Source organism: Pan troglodytes, chromosome 16 (genome assembly GCF_028858775.2).
Source record: "Pan troglodytes isolate AG18354 chromosome 16, NHGRI_mPanTro3-v2.0_pri, whole genome shotgun sequence".
Taxonomy (NCBI): Eukaryota; Metazoa; Chordata; class Mammalia; order Primates; family Hominidae; genus Pan; species Pan troglodytes.
Window position 1 is genome coordinate 86,258,187 of NC_072414.2, and position 25,154 is coordinate 86,283,340.

The 25,154-nt window shown below is 38.1% G+C and overlaps 1 protein-coding gene across 19 annotated transcripts in view; it reads left to right on the plus strand.

Annotated features, from left to right (window-relative positions):
• MCTP2 (multiple C2 and transmembrane domain containing 2) overlaps positions 1-24,055 on the plus strand; it is a 254,545-nt gene extending 230,490 nt beyond the window's left edge. For 13 of the 19 annotated variants that reach the window (XM_016927477.4, XM_063794363.1, XM_063794359.1 and 10 more), the window contains 4 exons: positions 1,647-1,756; positions 13,940-14,049; positions 20,345-20,442; positions 22,615-24,055. In XM_016927477.4, coding sequence (XP_016782966.2) covers positions 1,647-1,756; positions 13,940-14,049; positions 20,345-20,442; positions 22,615-22,683 — 387 coding nt within the window. In that variant the 3' untranslated portion in view covers positions 22,684-24,055. Of the gene's footprint in view, positions 1-1,646; positions 1,757-13,939; positions 14,050-19,662; positions 20,100-20,344; positions 20,443-22,614 lie in introns of all 19 variants that reach the window. The other 6 variants (XM_016927474.4, XM_063794358.1, XM_016927476.4 and 3 more) reach the window with 2 other exon arrangements.
• The last annotated feature ends 1,099 nt before the right edge of the window (positions 24,056-25,154 follow it).

The following is a 25,154-nucleotide window of genomic DNA, read 5'->3' on the forward strand; positions in this document are numbered from 1 at the left end:
GTTCCTTTATAAACATGAATACTTATGTGGCAGACAGAGCTGGGTTTTCACCATTGTGCCCATTAATAGATGTCGGTGGACTCATGAATTAGTACGCTCTGGCAGCGTGTCTAATTTGTAGCACAAACTGAGGAATTAGAGTAAGGGAAAAAAATTCAAATTAGGATAAAAAAGTAAAAGTATCTTGAAAGTTTGATACTGCAGAAGGAAGCAATGAACCTGGTTTTCCTTCTGCACAGAATGAATGGATAAAGGAGTACAGTCCTGATGGTAATAATTTATTCAAACCATTGCAGCACCCTTTACTGGAGAAGGGCTGGCAATGAGGCATTCTAGCCTCTGTTCTTCCTTTGTCTGTTTCAGCCAAGTAGTTTCATAAAGGCAGATGCAAGAAGGGAGGTTTGTGTTTTTCAACATTTCTGACATCTTGGTGCTTTTACCAGCAATCCCTATTGGTAGTGGGTTCTCTTTCACTCCATCCATGGCTCCAGTTTGATGGAACAAAGGATACAAGAGGAAAATGATTTTATTTTTTCCTTTTGCAGCACAGATGGTATTATAGGAATGTCCTCTTAAATTTAGAAGTGTTTGCTTGATAGTTTAGTACAATTTTCACCCAACTAAAATTCTATATAGGAAAAAAGTTCTGTAAGAGCTATTTGAGGTTTTAGGTTTCATACAATAGTTGTAATGACCCAGAGAGGTAGGAGTTGAGAGCTCATTGACTACATCCCAATTACAGCAAAGTCAATAAGGGAGCTAGAACATAGCATCAGAATATTAAAAATAGTGTAAAAATACTACTCTTTAGGGAATCTCCTGATATTTGAGTGATTTCTAAGTAACCTGCATAACTGTTAGTTACCTGGCATGGTAAAAACACATGTAAGGTTTTCTATAAGCAAAGTAAGGATAATATTCATAGAAAGCTGAATTCCATTTCACATGAAGCATTGGAAATTACGGAAGATGAATTTGTATTTGCTTCTAATGTCATGAGGAGATCGCAATCAATTGCTGATCATCCTGGAAGGGAATAATCTGGGTAGGCTGCCCTCCCAGCAGTGCACTGTGGGGTTACTTTGTAGCATGTCCACAGCTGCTTGCTTTGTTTCTGAGGTGGTTGCCAAAGGATGGATGAAATGTCATCGGGTGGCAATATGTTTAGAACATGCTTAAAAATGCAGCAGAGTTTGACTAAGATGCTCCAGTACTAGGAATCGTACTCTGTCTCCGACATGCCAGGAACATCTCTGAAGAACACTGATAGGAGAGGAGTAGGGTGAGCTTCAGAAAACCTGTGGAGACAGAGGAAGTCAGAGTTAGCCAGACTGACAGGATTGCAGAGTTCTGCGAGGGACTCGGCAGCCTCCACAGGGAAGTGAAGTGCTTGGTTCTGTGGGCTTCCCTTTATCACCTCATGGCAATGAGGTAGCAACTGAGGCTTGCGCGTTAGGAGTGGTAGCATCTGAGTGAGTGAACAGATTTTTCTGGGGGGGAGTCAATATTTAAGTTGTAAAACAATGATTTATCTCTTGTGTCACTCTATTGGTAAAAACCTTGTTATTATAACATTATAATATTTTCTGTATCAGCATGATAAAAAATGAAGTAACTGAGTTAAATCTTGCTTTTATGTTTTCTAGGAATCTGAGAAAAAGGGGTTGATTGAAAGAATCTATATGGTACAGGATATTGTTTCAACTGTTCAAAACATCTTGGAGGAAATAGCTTCTTTTGGAGAAAGGATTAAAAAGTAAGTTCTAAATTTGTGTTGTGGTGTTTGCAGTAGACCTGCTATCCACAAGGACAGTGGGGTAATGGCAGTGGTGTGGGAGAAAGGGAGGCAAGAAAATACAAAAACACACCAAAGCAACACTGTTGGGTTAGCACTGTCTGACTTCAGTTGGCTTCTTAACTTCACAGTTGGGTGGTGCCTCAGAACTGGGGTGACCATATGGCCCAGTTTATTCCAGTCACCCCAACATAAATATTACTAGTGTTCCCTTTCACTCAAAAATATATCAGTTTGGGTGACAAATTATAGATATTTAAAATGTTACCCTATTCAGAAATAAAAAGAGAAGCAAATGTGCTATACAGGAGCCTTTGCTATCTGAACCACAGTACTTAGTAAATGCCTTGAGTAACTTTTCTCTCCAATTCTCCAAAGAAAGATACACATCTAGTAGCATCATAGATGGATAAATGTGAAGTTAAGTCACCACATATATGGATGTCTTAGGACAGGATACTACTCTCTGGCCCTTTATAGAGAAAGTTGACAATATTTTCAGCTTTATGGGACATATGGTCTCTGTCCTGTCTACTCAACTCTGTTGTTAAAGTGTAAAAGGAGTAACAGTTAATATGTAAATGAATGGGTATGGTATACATTCCAATATAACTTTATTTATATAAACAGGTAACATGCTGGATTTGATTTATAGTCTACCCACAGCTTGCCAACCCCATCTTAGGACATGATAGCTAAACTCTCTAATGGAACTCCAGTTAAGAAAGACTGTAGATTCATATGTTTTGTCTGTTTTGTTTTATACATTATCAACTCTGCATTACTTAGTTTTCATTTGGCACCAATAAGTGGAAGGTTTTTAATTTTTTTCCTTTGAATTATTAACTTATTTCCCCCTTTAATCTAGAATTGTGTCAACCGTGTTCTTTCTAAGGATTAATTCTTACTTTATTGGTCGTGTCTACGTGGATCATTCTAGTTTCTTTAAGAATATATTGTTTTGGAATTGCATGGGTAAACAGATTAAAAGTGGTGCTAAAAACCAAGGGAAAGTCTTATGCATTAAAATGCAAGGAAATCAATAAATGATATTAACATCAGGAAATATAAGTAGTTAACATGCAACTTTATGTAAATACTAATGTTTTCTCAGTTGCACAGCCAATGACATTGCCCTCGAATGCCCATTTATTATAAGCATAGTAAACGTGTATGTTTAAAACAATAAGTTATAAACGACTTTTAAACAAAGTTGATGAATTTTTATTGAATTTAGTTATACCCATTATTAATATCTTAAGAAAATAATTTTTGCTCACAGATATGATGCCTATTTGCTTTATTCTTGTAGGTTTCATATAAATTGGCAAAAGATTCCTGAATTTACCCTCAAAATGTTTAATATAAACATATTTGAAAGCAAACATGAATAGTAAAATGAGGAGGGCATCATAATTCTTTATTCATTTCCTCACTCAACTATCAGTTATTGAGTTTCAGACACTGACTTGGTCTAAGAATGAGAAATGCAACCATAATTACAATAATGATAGCAACACCAACTGTTATCGCATGCCAGCCAGGCACTCTTCTAAGCCCTTTAAACACACTAGCTCCTTTGAGGAGCTACTTAAAGAAATAGGATTACATCATTCAAACCACCCTATAAAGTAAGGATTGTTAATATCCTCATTTTACAGATGAGGAAACTGAATCACAGAGTGATTACATTTGTAGTCCAAGATCACACAACTAGTAGCTATGTAGCTTGGATTGGAACCTGTCCTCCTCATTACTACACTATAATGTCATTACCCTCAAGAAATCTCTATTTCAATGAGGGAGAAACAGAGTAATAGCCAATTAGAATTCAGTAGCATTAGTGGTAGGGAGAGGTAAGAGAGAATTCTGGGAGAGATCTGATCAGCCCAGGAAGAGATGTAGGAGAAAGACAGACCGCAGGCAATTCTGAAACAGAAGAAACTTATCAGCTTCTCTGAGAAGAGGAAGAGATAGCTGGGCAAAGAATTGATGAATGAGGGCTTCAGTAGTGGAGAGCCCTTGTGCAAACGCTCAAAACCCAATACTATGTGGGAGACACAGGGAGATGTAAGGGACTTAGTGTGTCCATGCCATGGAGGTGCGGTTGGCAGTGCCTAGAGATGAGGCATGTCATGCAGGCCTTGAGGAGATGGAAAAAGTCAGTGGAAGAAAGTTCAGTGAGGCACATATTGGCAGCAAGGAGGATAAGAGGACACAGAGTGGGGTCAAGACCCGGGAAGGAAGATCATGTTGTTTGGTAAAACTGTTTCCATTCTTGAACATCTCTAAAAGACAAATGTGACTGTTGTGCCGTTGATAATGTAAAAGGAAATGTGTCTGAGGAGAGAAGAGGGCAGAGTGATTTAAACAGGCTCCCAGCCCTGCAGTGCTTTGAGGGGCAGCTGTGCCCAGCACAGCTGTGGTGGCCATGTCTGAGATGTGTCTTCAGCCCATGAACAGAGTACTGTTCTGCCCAGCTGCAGCACAGGAAGGCTGCTAAGGCTCAACTCCTATTGATTCTTGGCCATTCATTATTACAATGACCTTAAAGTCCCTGCTGGGCATTCAAGTGGGATGTCGTGTGTAACTCTGTTGGAATTCCATTGTAACTCAGTGCTTAAGAACCAGGAAAACTTTTATTCAACTCTTGGCAACTGGCAAAAATACAGAAATACATAAAACTCTCAAAGCAAGGCTTCCCTGATACCGATGGGTGGGGGGGACCCTAGTGGTGTTGCATTTATGTGGAATGAACTGTATTCCTTTTTTCCTACTCTTCTCTACCTTCTCTAGTTACCTTCCCTAATATTACACAAATTTTGAATGTATGTATATATGAAGCCAAAATATTTTACTCAACATGTAGCATTTGGCTGGGCACGGTGGCTCACATCTGTAATTCCAGCACTTTGGGCGGCTGAGGTGGGCGGATCACCTGAGGTCAGGAGTTCGAGACCAGCCTGGCCAACATGGTGAAACCCCGTCTCTACTAAAAATACAAAAATTAGCCGAGCATGGTGGCACATACCTGTAATCCCAGCTACTCCAGAGGCTGAGGCAGGAGAATCGCTTGAACCTGGGAGGCGGAGGTTGCAGTGAGCCGAGATGGCACCACCACACTACAGCCTGGGCAACAGAGTGAGACTCCATCTCAAAAAAACAAACAAAAAACCAAAAACCATGCAGCATTTATGCTAGACAGCAGGCAGAGTGGTGCAGGAGAGTGAAGCATGTCATGTGTTCTATCATTATGGAGTGAGGGCTCTAACTCTTGTGTCCTTGAGTGGCTAGGGAAATCTCCACAGAGGAGATACTGAGATTAAGCGAGACCTAGAATAGGCAAGTTATGCCTACAAATGTTCCAGGGTAAAGCTTAGAAGCCACCTTCATAAGAAGTAGAACTGCCCTGGCTAGAAATGATGTGAAAAATACTAAGCAGAAGATGGGCAAGCAGGTTAAGTGGTTGGAAGCCTGAGGTTAAGTGGGGCTGGAATCCAGGTTTGATTCCAGTTAAGTGGTTGGAATCCAGGTTAAATAGGGCTGGAATCCTGATGGGGACATGGGGAATGAGAGACAGATGCATTTTGTGTTTAAATCAAGAGTGACATGTCAAAAGGGACAAAGGAAGACAAAGGAGGGGGCCAGGTGTGAGGAAAGCAAACACAGGCTAGTGTTGAACCATGCATATGTGAAGGAAAGCCTTTAGTAGAAGACAGGACAAAATAAGAACCTACAGCAGAATATGACCAGTAGTTTTCATTTCCCTGGAAGGAAGAGTCAGAGGACCTCATTTGTCCAAGCCTTGGAAACAAGGAAATAATCCCATTGACACAAGGTCAGTGCAGCGGGGCAGCCAGTTGTGGGAGGACCCAGAGAATATACCTGCACCCACCTTCTGGGATGTGGTTACAGTCATTTTTGTTAAGTGGGCTGAAATTTAGAAAACAATGTTCTTCCATATTAGTGAGCTCATGTGGTTCAATGAATGAAGAGGATTCCTTGAGTTTTTTCATTAATTGAGAAGTTAGTCATTTGTCTCTTAAGTGCCTAAGTCAGGGATTACCTTCTGAGGATTTAGGGAGCTCCCAAGTGAGGAAAACTGGAGAAATCTATGAAAATGTTGTTTTACAAAGTGTCTTGTTTTGAGATGGGAAAGCTTTGATTTACCAAGCTCCTTCAACTTCGGATTTTCTATAGAAGATGTTCTATGATAAATGGGGAAAGAGTCTAGTAAGGTTTTAAGTGTTAGGGGTATTGCTACTTAGTGTCTTTGAATTAAATCCTCAGCATTATAAACAGGAATGTTCAGCTAGATTACATGAGTAACATGTGCTTATTTACATTTTTTAAAGTGCCTACTACAGAAGCAATGAAGACGGGATCGTAACCAATTTTCTGAGTTCAAATCCCAGTTTTGTCACTGGAAGTGAATGATCTTAGGCAACTGATTTAACTTTTGGGACTCAGGGTCCTCATCTGTAGGATGGAAATAACAATAATGATTTCTGCTTCATAAAATTTAAATGAATTAGTACATATAAAGAGTTTAGACCAACGGATGACAGGTATTAATCACCTACAAATATTAACTATTATGAGTATTATTTTATGGCCACTGACTTGACTTTCTTCTTCTGTGTCTTAAATAAACCCAGGGAATGTCCCCTGCCTTCCTTCTAAACCATTTTAACACTAAAATTGTGGGTTGCTGAGGGGAAAATGCATTAGTCAACTGACCTGGCTCTTAGAAGGCAAATCTGACAGGCTATGTGGGAGAGTGAGTGTGTCGCCCAACTCCATTTCTAGAAAGCACATGACACACCATACACTTGTGCACACACAGCTGTTGGGATCTTGATTAGGACTGCATTAATTGGGAAAGAATTTATATCCAGATACATGCTTAAGTTTTCTAATATATGAGCTTGTTATATTCCTGTGTAATATCTCTTTAGATCGTCTTTAATTTATCTCATTATTATTTTAGAGTTTTCTGTATAGAAGTCTGATTTTTTTTGTGTGAAATATATTCCTGAGTACTTGATAGTGTGGTGCTAGTTTAAATGGCATCTTTTCTTCACATTTCATTTTCTACCTGTTACTCACATATAGACATGAAATTAATTTTTCTGCTTTGATTTGTTTCTAATAACCAGGTAAACTTAGTTATCTTATTTTTATATGAAGATTATTATTCTGGATTTTTTTCCTTAAATAAATGTATAAGAATAATTTTTTCTTCGTCTCTCCAGCCCTTACACATTTCGTTTTCTTTACTTGCTGTACTGGCTATTAGCTGTCATACAGTGTGGTTTAGAATTGGTATTTTGAGGCATTCTTTTCTCATGGGATCTCAGAAAGCAAGCTTTCAACGTTTCACCCTCAAGAATGATGTTTGCTGTAGGTTATTGTAAATATGCTTTATCAGATAAAGGAAGTTCCCTTTTTATTCCTAGTTTGCTATGAGTTTTTATTTTGAACATGAGTTGAGCTTTCCCTAACATTTTCACCTGCATTCATTGAAATGATGTTATTTTTATGCTTTATTTTGGTTTATGTGGTGAATTATTTTGATTGGTTTTCAAATGGTAAACCAATCTTACATTCTTGGAATAAACCCAACATTATCATTCTATAGTTCCTTTATATCTGGCTGGATTTTATTTACTTGTTTTGCTTAGGATTTTTGCAGTTATGATCATCAGTGAGATTGACTTATTTTGTGTTCTTGAAATTTTCTTGTGGCTAGAAGTTTATTCTAAACTCATAATACAAGGTCAGGTAGGTTCTCTGTCTTTTTTCTGGAAAAGTTTATGGGAGTTTGATATCATTACTTCCTTTAAGATTTATAGAATTAGCTGCTGAAGCATCCAGGCCTGAAGTTTTCCTTTGGAGATGATTTTGCATGAAATATTATATGTTTATATATATATATATATATAATGTATTTATATATATATAGTCAGCCATTCTATTATTTCTCATCTCTGTTTTTGTAAATTGTAATTTTCAAAGAGTTTGTCCCTTTCATATAAATTTTCTACTTGTTGATTTAATGTTGTTTATAACATCCTCTTATTTAATGACAGTAAGATCTGTTGCATTATCTACTCTTCTATGCTTGATATTGTTATCTTCTTTCTTCTTGACAGGGATTTATCAATTATATTAGTCTTTAGAAGTAAGCACCATTTGCCTTCACTAATCTTCTCTATTTCCTGCTTGTTTTTTCATTAGTTACTACTCTTATATTTTTCTAACTCTTTAAGATGGATAATTAGATCACTTATTTTCAGTCTTTCTTCTTTCTTAACATAAACATTTAAGGCTCTACAATTTCCTGTAAACACAACTCTAGCTCCATGCCAAACATTTTGGCATGTAATATTCTCATTATCATTCAAATTTAGTTAAAGCTATTTTCTGGTTTCTATTTTGATTTCTTCCTTGGCTAAGATATGTATTGCTAAATTTCCAAGTATATGGAGATTTTCTAGTTATCTTTTCGTTTCTGATTTCTAGCTTAATTGCTTTATGGTTAGAAAATATTGATCCAGCAATGGACTACTTTTGTCAATTTTCCATGTGAGCGTGAAAAGTAGATCATTGGATACATTGTTCTCTATATTCATTCGATTAAATTTGCTCATTATATTCAAGCCTTTTATATTTGTACTGATTTGTTTTTGTTTGGCTTGTTCTATCAATTACTTGATGTGTTTAAACTTCACTGTCGTTGTACATTTGTCTAATCCTCCCTTGAATTTTATCTGTTTTTGCTTTCTATATTTTGAAGCTACATTATTTGGTTTGTAGATGTTAAAATTATTATATTTTCTTGGTTGATTGGAGCATTAATATGAAGCAACCTATTTCTTGCTAACACAGTTTTTTCCTAAATACCTTGTTGACCAATATTGTTATGGCTATACAGTAGTCCCCTATTATCCATGGGGGATATGTTCTCAGATCCCCAGTGGATGTCTGAAATCATGGATAGCACTGATCTCTGTATATGCTGTGCTTTTTCCTATACATGCTTGACCTATGATAAAGTTTACTTTATAAATTAGGTACAGTAACAGATTAACAATAATAATGAAATAGAACAATTATGGTAAGATAATATAATAAAAGTTACGTGAATATGGTGTTCCCCTCTCTTTTAAGATATCTTATTGTATGTAACATTTTGGAACTCCGACTAACTGAAACCACAGAAAGCCAAACTGCAGATAAGGGGTGACTACTGTCTCACCTTTCTTTTCTCCTTTTCTGTACTTTTCTTTCAACCTGTCTGTTTCAAATGTTTCTCTTGTATCTCACCATCGCTGTTATTTCACTGTAGCATGTAATCCCTGCAGAATTAATGATGCTTACAATTGCATTTAGATTTAAATCTGTAATTTATTAATAGTAGTGTTTACTTGCTTGTTCCGTGTCTTTTTATTTCTTCTGTATCTTTCCTCCACTTGCTAGGAATTGAAACACTCTTGCTATTCTTTTAGTTGTCATCTTAGAGTTAACAGCTTTATGTGCCACAGTCTAATATTGTCACTTTTAAAGTCTTCCCAGTCAATGCAAGAACCTTCTTAATCTATGTTCCACATCTCTTTGATATCTGCCATCTGCTTCTTCTTTGTGATGCCTTCTAAATACTTTCTTTGGAAAATCTTGGACTGTATTAGTTCTCTGCAGTTTAAAATCCTGTCCAATTCATTCATTGGGTTTTTAACTTCAATTATTATAGTTTGCATTTTTCAAAATTCTACTTTATCAATTTTTCTTGTTTTTCATTTTCTTTTGGATTATATCTTCAAGCGTCTCTTACATGATTTTTAACATATTAAACATTATGATTTAATATATTGGATTAGATTTGAATATCTGAAATCTTTTCTTTCAGATTTTGCTGGCTCTTACTCATGGTGTCATGTGTCCTTTTGTGGTTTGCATTTTTAAGAATACACTTATATTCCTTGGATTTTCATGTGGAGAGTACTCAAACATCATAGTTGATGATGCATTTCCTTGGAGAGGATTACTGTTTAAGTCACCTTGGGATACTACCAGTCCCAGGACCTACCAATCTAGGTCCTTTCTTAAATTTTTTTGCTTGAGGCTTTTCAAGTAACACTGGTAGCATAAACTGAAATGATAGATTTCTCCACTTAGCACCGAGGTCATGATTTATGTCCACTCTATTTATGTCCACTCTATGGTACAATGTGTCCCTCCTTCCTTATTCTTATCCTGAATATGTAAGCTTTATGCAATGGTCTCATATTAAAATCTCCCCGTGGAGAGTTCCTAGGCTTCCCCTTGTGCCCCCAATCTCCCATCGTACCATGCAGACAACAGAAAGCAGCTCAGAATGCCAATATTTGGCAGAAAATATTAGAGTGAAAATTGACATTGGAGCTTAGTTACCTCCAAGAGTTATTGCAATTTATTTTATTTTTACAATGTATTATATTTTTATTTTCATGTCAGCCTAGTCATGGCTTTTTTTCTGTTGATTAGTATTTTACTTTCTCTTCGGTGTGGAATGGTATTGCTAGAAAAGGAATGATAAAGTATATTCCTTTTTAAAAAGTAATTTTATTCATTTTTGTAGCTAGTATTATTTTCAGAACTCTACTGGATATCAATAACTTTCTTTCCATATTTGTGTGTTTTGTGCAATAACAATGAGAAAAATGAGGGTAGCTAACACTTATTAAATAATGACTATGTGCCATATATTTTTATAAATGATTCATATGTATAAATTTATGGAATCCCCTCACCAGCTCTGTAAAGTAGATGCAGTTATTATTCCCGTTTTACAGATGGGAGAATGAAAGCACAGAGTGGTGGGGTAAATTACGTAAGGCCGTAGAGCTAACAAAAGTTGCACAGGAATTCTTTTTACATTATAGGCTACAAAGTTAATAAGTAATCTTCCAGAGTGAAAAAAGAGTGGGTTTGGTTGCCACCTAGCTATGGATTTATGCCCAGGATCTGCCATCCACTGTGTCTCCACTTAAAAAAAATTTGAAAGGGGGCAAATTTCTTTTTCCTTAGTTATTTGTTGTACCTGCTATAGTTGTTACTTTACTTATTAATTTTATAATTGATATATTTATAATAAATCTTCCAGAGTGAAAAAAGAGTGGGTTTGGTTGCCACCTAGCTATGGATTTATGCCCAGGATCTGCCATCCACTGTGTCTCCACTTAAAAAAAATTTGAAAGGGGGCAAATTTCTTTTTCCTTAGTTATTTGTTGTACCTGCTATAGTTGTTACTTACTTTTATTATAAATATATCAATTATAAAAATAATCAAATACAACCAATGGAATATAAAGTCTTTATTTTATATATGTACATTATTTCTACAGTTTAGTTTTTTACTGTATGTAGCTTTGAGCCCGCGGGTTGGGGTTGGGGGTTGTGTGAGTGTTTTTAGTGTATTCTCACCTTTTTTTTATAGCTGCGTAGTGTTGCAGAGTATAAATCTAATTAATTTTTTCTTTATTTTGAGATTTTTCAATATTTATTTTACTGAGTTTATTTAAATATTACTAACCAGCCTGGAGAAGACATTTATGTACTGCCCCTGTGCCCTGGGGCAAGGAAAGCTGCAAGTTAAATTTCTTGCCATGCTGAACTGGATCCGTTGTGGAGTTCAGATGATAACATTTCAACACATATTGTAAAATTGCCCTCCAAAAAGTTCTGTTACAAGTTCTACTGTGGAATAGAGAAGTCGGGAGTGGACCTATACAAATGTAGAAATTCAGAATAACAAAGATAGCATAATGAAGAAGGGGTAAAAATAGTGATTAATCAGTTGGTGGAGTCACATCACTGGATGAGGGGAGGGCTTTGGTAAGCTTGGCCAAATCTAGACGTTGACAAGGAAAAACTGATAAATTTGTTCATGCGAAAGTTTATAATTTTTATGTTAATCATAAACAAAGCAACAAACTGAAAGAATATATAATATAACAAACATGACAAATGTCTGATTTTTCTACTATCCAAACTGATATTGGAAATCACTGAGGAAAAAGTTAAGCAAAACAGCTCAGGAGAAAACTAGCAACTAGTAACTATTTCTTTTTTTTTTTTTTTTTTGAGTTTTTACAATGTGCCAGACACTGAGCTAACTATTCTGCAAGTTTTTAATTCTAGCAGAATCTGTGATATAGGTATTATTATTATTCCAGTTTTACAGACTGGATATTATGGTTCAGATTGATTCAATCAATCAATTTCTGGGAGTTACTTAACTTGAAGAGATAAAGGTTGAACTTGAACCCAAGTCAGTTTGCTTATAAATCAATTTTCTTAAGCACTTTCCTAAATAATAGCCCCAGGCTAAAAAAAAAGGTTAGAAATCATAGAGAAACAAACTAAAATGACCAGTAGGCATATTAAAAACAATAACACTCAGTCTTTTGTTTTTGAGAGGGAGTCTCACTCTGTTGCCCAGGCTGGAGTGCAATGATGCAATCTCGGCTCACTGCAACCTCCACTTCCCAGGTTCAAGTGATTCTCCTGCCTCAGCCTCCCAAGTAGCTGAGATTACAGGTGCATGCCACCACACCCGGCTAATTTTTGTATTTTAGTAGAGATGAGATTTCACCATGTTGACCAGGCTGGTCTTGAACTTCTGAGCTCAAGCGATCTGCCCACCTCGGCCTCCCAAAGTGCTAGGATTACAGACGTGAGCCACCATGCCCAGCCTCAGTCTTAACCAGAGGATGAGATTACGGTAGTTCTCCTATACTGTTGATAGAATTGTGATTATTTATACAAGTTAGACAATCTCTGTCAGTCTTAATTTGCTCATCTATAAAATGGGGCAGAATTATTAAGAACATTACATTCTAAATATGTGAACAATGTTAGCACAATGCCTGGCACATATAAAATGCTTAATAACTTTGTGGTATTCCCTCTAAAATCCCGTCTCCCATAAAAAACATTTTACCTTTCTGTATTCCTAGCACAAGGCAATGAGGCTCTACGGTTAAATCTGTATGTGAAGATGAAGACCATTAAGAAGAAATACTCTCGGCACCTCAGTAGGGCGTTCGATCTCTAGGAATGCACATGAATCTCTACAATATATCCAAGTCCATGTCCCGTCTTCTAGATCTCCATTTCCATGCCAGTCAAAGCAGGCAATAGATACAACAAAAGGAGCCAGGAGCTCTGTGAAAATAACACATAGTGTAATCACCTACATTATCTATTAATGGTGGTGTGATGATTTATAGTCAAATGCTTCCCCATTTATTTCAAGACACTGTTAGATTTCTGGTGTAAACAATTCTGGAAATTCTAAATATAAGTGATCAGTGAAGACAAAACCACCAATGCCATGTAATACAGTCCTCCCCATGGGGCACAGTGGCTCACACCTATAATCCCAGCACTTTGGGAGGTCAAGGCAGGAGAATTGCTTGACCCCAGGAGTTCGAGACTAGCCTGGGGTGACATAGGGACGCCAGAGCTCTACAGAAATTTTCAAAATTAAAATTAGGCTGTGGTGTCTCTTGCCTGTAGTCCCAGCTACTAAGGAGGCTAAAGCAGGAGGATCGTTTGAGCCTGGGGGGTCGAGGCTGCAGTGAGCTATGACTGCATCACTGCACTACAGCCTGGGTAACAGAGCAAGATCCTGTCTCAAAAAAGACAAAAAAGAAAAAAAAAAGTTCTCCCTTTTCTGGTAAAGGAAAGGTTACCGTAATTACTAGTAACCGTGTGTTTATTGAGAGACAATTGTTGAATTAGAAGTGACCTAACCCTTAGTTTTGAAGATCTCCATGCATAGCCATCGTGGCAACACTGCAGTTTTTAATCACTTCTGAGAGCCAAAAGTCTTCTCTGGAACTATGGGTTCCAGGGAGGTAAAGTCACCAATATTCTGACAAATTGAACGGCAATTGGTTTGTGACTGTCTCTTTAAGAATGTTTTTCCAGTACCCAATCATTTTGGCAGACTCTCATCTTGAGGTTTTTAACAAAATTTTTCCAATAGACTGTAAAAAAAATTTTCTATAATTATGAACATGAAATAAACATGACAAGTTGACTCTGTGGCAGTTGTTGAACATCAGAGGAAATTATATTTATGTGGTTTGTCTACAGCACATTTAACTGGACGGTCCCCTTCCTTTCATCTCTGGCCTGTTTGATTCTGGCAGCAGCCACCATCATTTTGTATTTCGTTCCACTGCGGTACATCATTTTAATCTGGGGTAAGTTTGGCATGGTCCTTTTGCTAGCAATCAATTCCAGGTAAGAACCAATTACTCATTTTTAAAGTGCGACTATTAACTTTAAATGTGCTCTTGTTGGCAATTAAACATGAGATTAAGGAAAGCATTTGGGGAACAAAAACTTCCAGGACCTCCCTGGAAGGCCAGTTGCATGAGTGATCAGCATAGATATTTATAGGCCTCTTGCATAATTGCAATCAAATAAAAATGTGATTGTACATGCCATTTCCCTTTGGGCTTTGCTAGTCATAAATCCTCTTGGATAATATATTGCTGTGCCCGGGTAACTTTAAGGAAACACTGTTCAAACAGTGAGCAAACACCTGCATCATGCCCTTGATATTATGTAAAAGTGGATCTGGCCACTACCAGGTTGCTTCTGACACTTCATCCCTCTTGGAGAAAAAAATTCACCTAACCCCATTCTTAAATCCAGAAGCAGGGAGAGGGAGGGGAGGGGGCGTTCTGTGAATACCTAACCAGTGCCTGAACAGAGAGGAAGTTATTATTTACCAGGGGAAATGGTGTGCCTACATAAAGTTTAGCTGCTTTAAAAAGAAAGTAGAAACAAAACTGGCAAACTGGAAATAAATGTCATGACTTGATTTAATACTCAAACTAGCGGTTGGACAAAATGCAAGCAGCTTGGTGAGTATTTGTGTCTGTTCCTGGGTGGGCTCTGAGTTGATATAAGGAGAGGGAACTGCAATAACTGAAATGTTGGAGAAGCAGTTAGCCGTTCTCCGTAAAGGGTCTGCCAATCCTGGTTTTCCATGACTTAGCTATGACTGCCAATGAATTCTCAATGCTCGTCACTTCCAGGGATCTTCAGATGTTAAGATGTTTGGGGAAATCACAAAGAGAAGAGACTGTGTTGAGACGCATTCATCCTTAAGCAAAAGCTGAGAGCCTGCAAATGCTGGATGAAAGCTACAACCTTTCTAAAAACCATTAAATATAGACTTTTTCAAAGAGCATCCAGCAAAGTAGAATCCTGCTGTCAAGAAAAGCCAAACTTGGGCAATAGGAAAAAGTCACGGGAAAAATAGAATAGCTCATACAATTACAGAAGTAGAATGATTTAGGGATTTTGAGAGAGTATAATCCAATTATTCTCTAAACTATTCAGGGATCTATTTTAATACGTGATGATCCTGATTCTTGGAGGAAAGTCTCATCTGTGCTTAGTTCTTGTTGGTATTTTTTGTTTACTTGGCAACAATAATAGCAAATTGGTCCTTAAGAGAGAACATAGAGCTCTTCAGGGCCACTGATTAAGAAGGCATATTTTGAAAAAAAAAAAAAAAAAAGTATTTTCCTGAATAATTTATATACTGAATGTTATTTGCATCAACTGGTTATCTTATTTTTCAATTATGTTTTCGTGAGTACTACTATCTTGTTTACTGATAACATTTAGAACATAGATCTTGAGATTGTTGTCTGACTCTAACCAGAACGTGATTAAAAATTGCAATCATTTGGCTAGTGGTTTGTTCACTTTTAAGTTCATGTAAGTTGAGTGCCATGGTCAGCTGTTAAACGTTGCTTCTTCTGGACTTCCTCATCATCCTGGTGCTTGCTTGGTCTGTTTCTATGCATCTTTCCTTCCACAAAGAAGACTAATACTGGCTGGGTGCAGTGGCTCACGCCTGTAATCCCAGCACTTTGGGAGGCCGAGGCGGGCAGATCACCCGAGGTCAGGAGTTCGAGACCAGCCTGGCCAATATGGTGAAACGCTGTTTCTACTAAAAATACAAAACTAAGCCAAGGTGATGGCAGGCACCTGTAATCCCAGCTCCCCGGGAGGCTGAGGCATGAGAATCGCTTGAATCCGGGAGGCGGAAGTTGCAGGGAGCTGAGATCAAGCCACTGCACTGCAGCCTGGGCAACAGAACGAGACTCCGTCTCAAAATCAAAACAAAACAAAAAAACGAAAAAGACAAATACTCTATTTTCTCATTTGATCATCAATTTTGAGATTCCAATCCCTCTTTCTCTATATCTAAATCACCTTGGCTTCTGATCTTATCCTCCAAGATCTTGGCAGCTTTCCAACAACTTTTTGCATCTACTTAATGAAATATTGTTCTATTTTCCACTTTATGGATAAAGTTATTAAATGGTATGGAGTTTATTATGCTCTCTTGGGCTGTCAGTAACCCTCTGAGCTTTGTACTCTACGTCTGGTTCTTCAGTTTTACATTTTAAACAGGAGCTCATAGTTTATTGAAGAGCTCACCATAGTGAATGTAGTTACAAGCCTTGACAATCACCACGTGATCTATTGCCTCTTCTCATTATGTAAAAACTGCCATGCCATCCTAGAATATATTCTGTAATGCTGTTAGGACTTATCCTAAGACAAATTAGTTACTAGCTAGCATAGGGCAGGACATTATTTTGCAAATTTCTTATATGATTGCATCCTTTGCAGCAATTTTTTTCTCACAAAGGAGATAAATGTATATGTCTTAAAGTTTTAGGGTTTTTCTAACTTTAAGGATCAGAAGACTTTCTTATTCTAAGTTACTTATTCATTTTTTATTGAGTGCTAAAATGGTGAATAATATCCTAAAATGTTTTGTTCTATGTTTTTAATTTTTTGAAAAAAATGTAACTATATATACCAGATTTCCATATTTTATATCCTCAAGTTGTATTTTTATATAAGTATCAGAATCATTTCACATAAGCACATAAAACAGCCTAATTTTATACTAGCTATTGGGAATATTTTTGGACACACCAAAATTATTTTGACAGGTGAGATACTTTATTTCCTCTTTAGCTCTATAATTCTTAGTGCAGCCACATTTATGTAATAGATCTTTAATGAGTTCTTAAATATTTTTATGAATGAATGAGCCTGCAAGCTTAATACCTGTGCTCTATATAGATGACATTTTGTTAGGCCTATGACCTCTCTTGTGTAGGAGTGTGATTTTTGAAAATTAAGTGAGAAGTAGATTTTAAGGATATCTGAAGTTTTCTTTAGGAAACATTATCTACTGCATTTTAGTCACTTACATGAAGTATGTATTTCCAGAAGGCAGAGCATTTCTTAGGATTAGATCCCATGTGGGTTTCCTTTTGAGAGATTTCCCATATTCCTTCTATTGTAGAGGTTTTAATTATACTTTTTCACTTCTAGTTGAAACCACTTCTGTTTTTTCAGGGTAGATATTAATTCTCTAAGCTAAATTTTTAGCTTTTTGCAAGAAGGACCTATGCCTCGTTTAAGTTTGTATCTTCACTTGATAGCACAATATTTTTTTACATGGAAGACGCTCAGAATTTGATAAATGAACAGGCAAGGAACCCCTGCCTCACCCCAACCAGTGTATTACAGTTGGAGCTACCTGCTGGTCGCTCATATGAATATCTGAAAAATGGTGTTTTAATTGTGTTTCAAGTGGTTATTCTCAAGTGACCAAATGTGCAAAGCAGCCATGCAATTTTTCCATCTCTTCTGATTTTCTCCAAGTGATTTTTTTTTAAACTGTAGGGCTCATTCCACATTCCACCCCACTGATCAATTCAATCTATGATCCAGAACCAGTACATGATAGCATCTTTCCCAACAAAATGTTATTCTTCAGTATTTTATCCCACTTGCTTTTTTTTCTGTTTTTTCTTTTCTTTTGCTAAAAGTAATTTTACAACAGATATACCCTCCATCTGTACTATTTAGGTTAAAAAAATCTAAGGTATGTTTAGCATGCTAATAGATGAAGCCACAATTTCTAAATGTGTCTGCATCATCATAGTTGGCTTTAATAGTATTAAAGGCTCTTTTCCATGCTCACTTCCTTTGTCTCCTTAGCTTGTTTGCATGTACAGTAATGATGGTAGCCCTCTGCATTGTTGTGGAATTTCAGACTACAGTATCATTTTGCCTGTACTGCCCAATGTGATTCTCCCATCTACCCAAGAAACTCTATAAGGAGGTCTTTATTATTCAAATATTAATGTAAGAAATGTGAGGTACCGGAAGGTTACGTGATTTTTCTAAAATCACACAGCTAATACATGAAGCCAGAACTGGGGCCCAGGTATTCCTACATCATAACCTTTTTTTTCTTGTCCCTTAAAGAATGACCAAGGTGGCTGGGTGTGGTGGCTCACGCCTGTAATCCCAGCACTTTGGGAGGCTGAGGTGAGTGGATCACCTGAGGTCAGGAGTTCAAGACCAGCCTGACCAACATGGCAAAACCCCGTCTCTTAAAACAAAAAAAGGAACCAAGGAGTCTGTGATTTCCTGTTGACAGTCAGTCTCACAGAATTGTTAATAGGGCAAAATTATTGAAACTTTTGATCCCGGACACCTTCATAAATAAGGTGTGCATTTGAAACATGCAATCTGAGTGCCCTATAATTTTATTCTAAGTTTTTTTTTTCAAACATAGATAGTCTCAGTGCATTGTGGAATACTTTTGCCCTCATTGGTGCATTTGAGCTACTGTGCAGGTTTATAATCTTCTCAGTGACTAAGAATGCAGTGTTTTGATCAGCTGTGATATTATCCCTGCCTTGCTGTTCATTGTGAAGACTCCAGATGCGCACACCATATATAATTAACAATAGAAGATATATCTGTTCTCAATACGTCTTTGTCTCCCTTCATCATTTTGCCTTGTCTGTTTTCTTTTGCCAAAAAGCCCATGCTACAATTAAATGTCTTTAGAATAACACAGTGAGAGTATTTCAGTGTAAAGGAACACTGGGGGAAATTTTAGCTAGAAACGTGAAGCTTGCTGTGGGGGTAGAGGGAAAAAAGGCAGAGTGCAGCTTTGACTTGAGGGAAAGGCGATCATTTGCTAGGAACCTTCACCAGCCCAACCGCCAAGCCACCATTTACTCGGGCACAATGGCTGGCTCCCATTTGCAAAGCAGATGTAAATCTGACCCTCCAAAGAAATAACTGGAGGTTGGCATTGTGTCAGGTATAATGCCATGCAGGAAGCCTAGTCCTCAGATGAAAGCAAAATAATATTTAATGAACAACAACAAAAAAATCAAACCCTTTGTGTGTTGGGGACTACTGAACAGTTAAATGTTACCTTGACTTCTGAGTAGGAGCCATTCAGAGTACAACGAAGCTAAGAATTCATTCAGCGTCATTGGGACTGACAGCCCTTCAGATATGATCCTTGTTAAACAAGCACCCTGTGGCAAAACTTCAGAAGGCCACCTAGTCTTTCTGCTTCTAAAACTCAACATGAAAAACGGGTTGACATTTGGTGAAAAGACTACAGCTTATGAGCTCCGGATATAGTCAAAGCAGCTCCAAAGAGCAGAGTAGAAGACAAAACGTGGTTGAGAGGAACTCCCCTCTAAAGAGTAAACCAGGGGCAGAGCGTGTCCTGGATATGCACGGGAACCCAAGGTGCAGCCACCAAAGAGGGACGGTCTATAGGATGTTGACATCTTAAACGTTCAACCCGTTTCTAATTATCTTTGTCCTTGTCCTAAATTAGCATGTTCTCCATTGCCCAGACAGACCCACGCGCTGACGTTGTGATCCATAAATTAAGTTAGCAACCATAGTAAGATAATTTGCCAATAATAACTTTTCACGGTTTCCTGCAGCATCAAAGTACAATCAACATGTCAGGTTCTGTTCTGCTGTGAGAGGAGAGAAACCTGTGAAAATGAGTTGGAGGTGGGGAAAGACAGATGACTGCAGTTTTCTTTGTAACAACAAGAAAACAACTCCCGCCCTCTACCTCCCACTGCTACGTTTGGTCCAGAGCCTCCAAGCAGGGACTTGTTTGGGCTAATGAAGGCCTTTTCCCATCTGGGACATTTGTTTTCATAGCAGAGGCGGCTGTTAATCAGCGTATTCCAAAAAAGCCAACGTGCTCCCCAGTTTGAGCGTGTGTTTCTGTCACCCTGCTGCTGGGATTATAATGGGATTTTCACAGCTGAAGAAGGCAGAGCCCCTCTTCACCAGCCCCTGCTTCCTGCCTTCAGGAAAAGGCATTTGTGAATGATTCTACATGACAGCAACATGTGCTTGACTTGAGGTCTGGTAATTGTTTTCACACTAATTTTTACTTGTGAATATCCCCTCTCCCCCGAGTCAGGCAAGTTTTTGAAGATAGATGCTAGATAGATAGATGATTGACAGATAGACAGACAGATAGATAGATAGATAGATAGATAGATAGATAGATAGATAGATAGATAAGATAGATAGATAGATAGATAGATAGATAGATAGATAGATAGATAGATAGATAAAGAGATCTCCTGTGTTTCTATTTTTCAGGCATAAATAAATTTACTAAGAAGCTTCGAAATCCCTATTCCATCGACAATAATGAGCTACTAGACTTCCTCTCTAGGGTACCGTCTGATGTTCAAAAGGTATGTAATGAATGGTTACCACCAACAGTGGCCCCAACCTGAAATCTGGCCAGCCCCGGAGCCAGAGGAACACAAGGCTTTGCTTGTGTGAGTAATTGAGATAAGGAACCAGAAAATCCTTAAAGAGGCCTGGCTTGCAGAGAAGTGGCAGAAAAATCTTTGTCCAAAGCATGAGGTGATTGGGGGAAATTGTTTTGAAAAGGAGCTACTTAAGTATGATCTGGAACTCACACTGTGTGGCTACTGGGCACTGATGCTTGTCCCCTTTCGATTGCTTGCCTCCCTAAAGAGGATAAGATGGGCTCAGTGAGTAGAATTGCATGAGATCCAAACCCAGGGAGAGTTGCTTATTTTCTTCTTCCAGGTGGCAAGCATTTTAGGGGAAGTAGGGGACAAGAGGATTATTCTTTTTATTCTCATTTGCCCTGATTTATCTCCTAGGCCTCCCTTCTATCGCCTTCCCTCTGAAGACTTAGGGATGCTGAGAATGCAGCCCCCATTTACTGTAATACACAAAGAGGCAGAGGCAGTGTGAAATAATGTGAGATCAATCAGAAGTATTATTCACAGATAATGGTCACCTAGTCCAGCAGTGTCCTGTTTCTGTGGATACACAGAGATTAACGAAGGCAACAATACTAGAAAGTCATGTAGAGTAGCTCGATCCTGGCCCCTGTGGATCAGCCTGCTATAAATCCAGAGGAAGGAGGGCAGGCGGCAATTTCTCTAATGGAGAACAGAGATCACTGAATAGGTAGATGGGGAGACCATGGCGTGAAATATCATCAAGATGATCAAAGACACAATCCTTTATTATCTCAGAGAATCCCAAATCAAATATCGATTTTCATATTTGAGCCACTGTAGCATAATTGGTTCCCTGGCAGCTCAGGGAGGATTTCAAAGATCTGGGGCGGAAAGGCCTTAGAGTTTCTTTCCCCTTCATTCTGAGTTCTAGAAATTAAAATGGACTCTGTGATGCTATCTTCCTTTAAAATTCATTTCATAATTAGCTGTGAAAACACATTCTAGAAAGATGAATTTACTCTTTAACATTTGTATTACTTAATTAAAAAATAATAACCTGGCCCCTGTTTGTTTTGCATTGAAGATTGACAGGTATGTCATCCTCTGCTCCCTTAGGGCACCTTCGCAAAACACCATAAGGAATGGGGTGTTTTCTTCATTTATCTGCCTCTGACAAAGTACAGCCTGACTTCTGTGATCAGGCATAATGTCCTTGGGGAATTTGGCACAAATGCTAAAAATAGGGAGCACATGTGGTCTGTAATACAATGTTTTAAATAAAGCCATTCCACCAGCAGCCTATCAAAGCCCACACACCAAAGCAATATATTTGCAACGTACCATCACTTGGGTCGCAGTGTGAGTTCACGCTGTATCCTTGAAGAACAGAAATTTCCCTCAAGCCCCCAAGGATTCTCTGTGCAGAGTCCAGGCACTAGCCCTCAAAGTGGCCATTCCCGTTGGAGATGGCATGAACACAGAGAGATGCAGCAAAAGAACATTCCAGGAAGATGTACAGTATGCTAGTAAGATCCTCCGTGTATCGCCAAGGGCGCTTTCTAATAACACAGTGACAGTTTGCCACTGGGGACTCCCAAGTACTCATATTTATCACAGATGTTTTAGTCATTACATTGCAAATGAAATTAATTTCCACGAGAAATCTATATAAAAGTCTGGGGTCCAGTATCAATTTCAGCATTTTTTCCTCTCAGGCAAAGTAAATGTATATAATTTTCCGAGATGTTTTCCCCAAGATTTTAGATATTTTTAAACGAATAATCCTCAGTAAGTTGCTGTATCATATACTAAGATAAACATTCCCAAGAGGCAGTTATTAAGCTTACTTATGGTTGAAAACTGGCACACACAAAACGAACATCATCTAGCAGTGCCCAGCGAAGGTAGAAACCCCCGCATCTCATTAGAAAAATCTGCTTTTAATATTTTGGTTTCAAGAAATGATGCATGACTTCCCAAATCCTTCCTGCAATTAATCCCTCCATGTTCCTGTGTTTAGAAAATGATTCATTACCTTTGAACCTTCCTTCCTTTGCCTTCGGTTGTCCTTGGGGAGCCATTAGCACACACTGTGGCGAGCTAGGGTTACCTAACCGCCAGCATCACGGCTGTTTGTTTTCACAGGTGCAGTATGCAGAATTGAAACTCTGCAGCAGCCACAGCCCCCTGCGGAAGAAGCGCAGCGCTCTCTAGGGCACACACCGACTTTGGACAGCAGCACCCAATATTGTGTTTGGTTGAGTAGACCAATGTTATGGCTGTTTCAGTGGTACCCAAGGTGTCCTTCTGAAATGCATGCCCTGTGGCACCCTCTGTATACTTCCTCCTCCTTCACGTGCACAGACATACACACATGTGCACACACCCTCATGCATGGGTGTCCTAGTTGCGTAGAGGGTCAGCCCAGCAAAAAGCAACAATCCCAAGACTGTGAAAGACTAACATCCATTCTGAAATAGGAGATAACGAGGCTGCCATGGATCTGAGCACCACCTTCCTTGAGAACAGCCAGGAGCCCACTTGGATTCAAGAGTGACTTTGAACTTGTTTTCACACCTCCAACAGACTCTCATTAAGATTCAGTTATTTCCGCTCCCCAGCCCCACACTCCTTTCAGATTATCGTTCATGGGCGTAAGTCTTTTCTCAGAGTTAACAAGTCTTTGGTAGTCATCCTCTGTCCAAATATTGTATATTATTAAAAGGCATTTTTAATAATTACCAGAATTAGCTCAAACCTTTAGGGATCTTTCAGCCATGATTATTAAGGATATGTATGTGAATTTTTGGGAAACCTCTCAGTGCTGGATGCCAGCCTACAGCAGGGTCCATTGCTGGCAATGGATGGCCCAGGAAGGTCCCTAGAGATCACTCACTTGAAAAATGAGGGTCCCATGAAAGTATTTGGTTGCCTTCTGATGCCGCTTCTTCTCACTTTACTTTTTGCTTATTTTCAAAATATTATAAAATGTCAACATATAATTTCAGAAAGGCAGGTGGGGGTAGGGGAGAAATGAATGAATAAATTCTCTAGGTATTTAGAAAGATAAGAAACTGAAGACCGAGAGACTAATAAGGCTGCTTACCTAATTATTATAATCATTTCATTTGCCTGAATGTTTTAAGCAGGAAGTAGAAATACTTTGGCTGCCCAAATGTATCTTTTGTTCCTCTTAGAAGTAAAATAAGCTACATACAATAAAAATTTATTTCAGAACCCCATTTCTAGAAAATACCACCCCAGAGTCCTCATTTGGTAGCATCTGTCTCCTGCAGACCTCATCATTCCACACTATTTCCCTGCCATGTAAAAATCCTGACTTTGTGCGTATATAAAATGTATGCAATTAAGTCTGTTTAAATGATATTTAAGTTTTAAAGACTGTATTTTGTTGACACATACTTTGTGCAGTTTTTATGTATGTATGTATTATTTAAAAAGTTAAGGTTAAAAAGATCTCATTTAATAGTGAGTTTACTATTTTTTTTTGTCTCTGGGTTGTAATTTAATAATCTTCAAACAAAATGTTTACGAAAAATGCCAAAGATTCTAAATCTTATCATCATCCCGTGTCTGTTTTTCTTCATGTTGTATCTCACTGGGTTGCTTTCTGGCTGAGCCAGAATTCTGCATGATTTGATTTACTTCAAGTTAATGAAGCTGGCTGGAAAAGAGCCTTGCAGAAATTATAAAAGCTCCAGTAAATCTCGTAGTTGTACATACAATAGATACCCAAGAACCTCTTTTGTTAAACCAGTTACTCAATCTTCTGTGTAAACAATGCCTCATTGTCTTGCTTCTAACTATCATCTAGTTTATCATAGTCTGTCATTTTGTAACGACCTAAGTCAGACATTTTTAAACAGACATGTGAGATCTGATCAGTCATTTGAATGAAAACTTTCAGCAGCAAAATAACCCCTTATTTATTTAAAAGTGGAACCAATACTTTATTGTTGTTCTTTTGCTATAGAATTTCAAAATGAAATTATTTGCCCGACAAGAAGGCATCATTAGTTAGACTTGTTTCCTCTGTAGCCCGATTGAAATTCTCAGTTGTAAGTTTAGGACCCAAACACCAGCTGGGACGTAAGAGCAGGACCGAATCAACCTTGAATAAACTGTATATAGAAAACAATTGTTAGTTGATTAAGTAGACATTGGATGTTAGAAAGGAATGTTAGTTGTAAGTGACATGTTAAGATTTATACAATTGTCAAAAACTTTTAGGAAAGATTCCGGAATGCTTTTGATAAAATTTATGGATTATGGATTCACCGTGTGATAATTAAGTAGGGATGTTGAAGTCTTGCCAAGTTTTCCTGGTTCCCTTCTCAAACTTTATCTTCCCATTTCTAGCCCTGTCTCTCTATCTTACAGGCATCTACACCTCAGCAAGTCAGAAACTAAACATCATCTGTCTCTCCCTGTCTTCAGAACCCCAACCCTCATAATCTCCTTCCAGCTTCCTTATTTCGCTTACCAGGACTGGCATTTTCTGGGCTTGGAATTTCTCGGTCATCCTCTTTTTTTTTGTTCCTCGTGCTGTTGTCCTCGTCTCCCAACCCCTAAAGCCTAGTAGGTCCGGTGTCAATGCATTAACCACTTCTGTTCTGATTTCCACCACCCAAGTGGAGGCCTTCATAACCTCTCAGACGTCACGG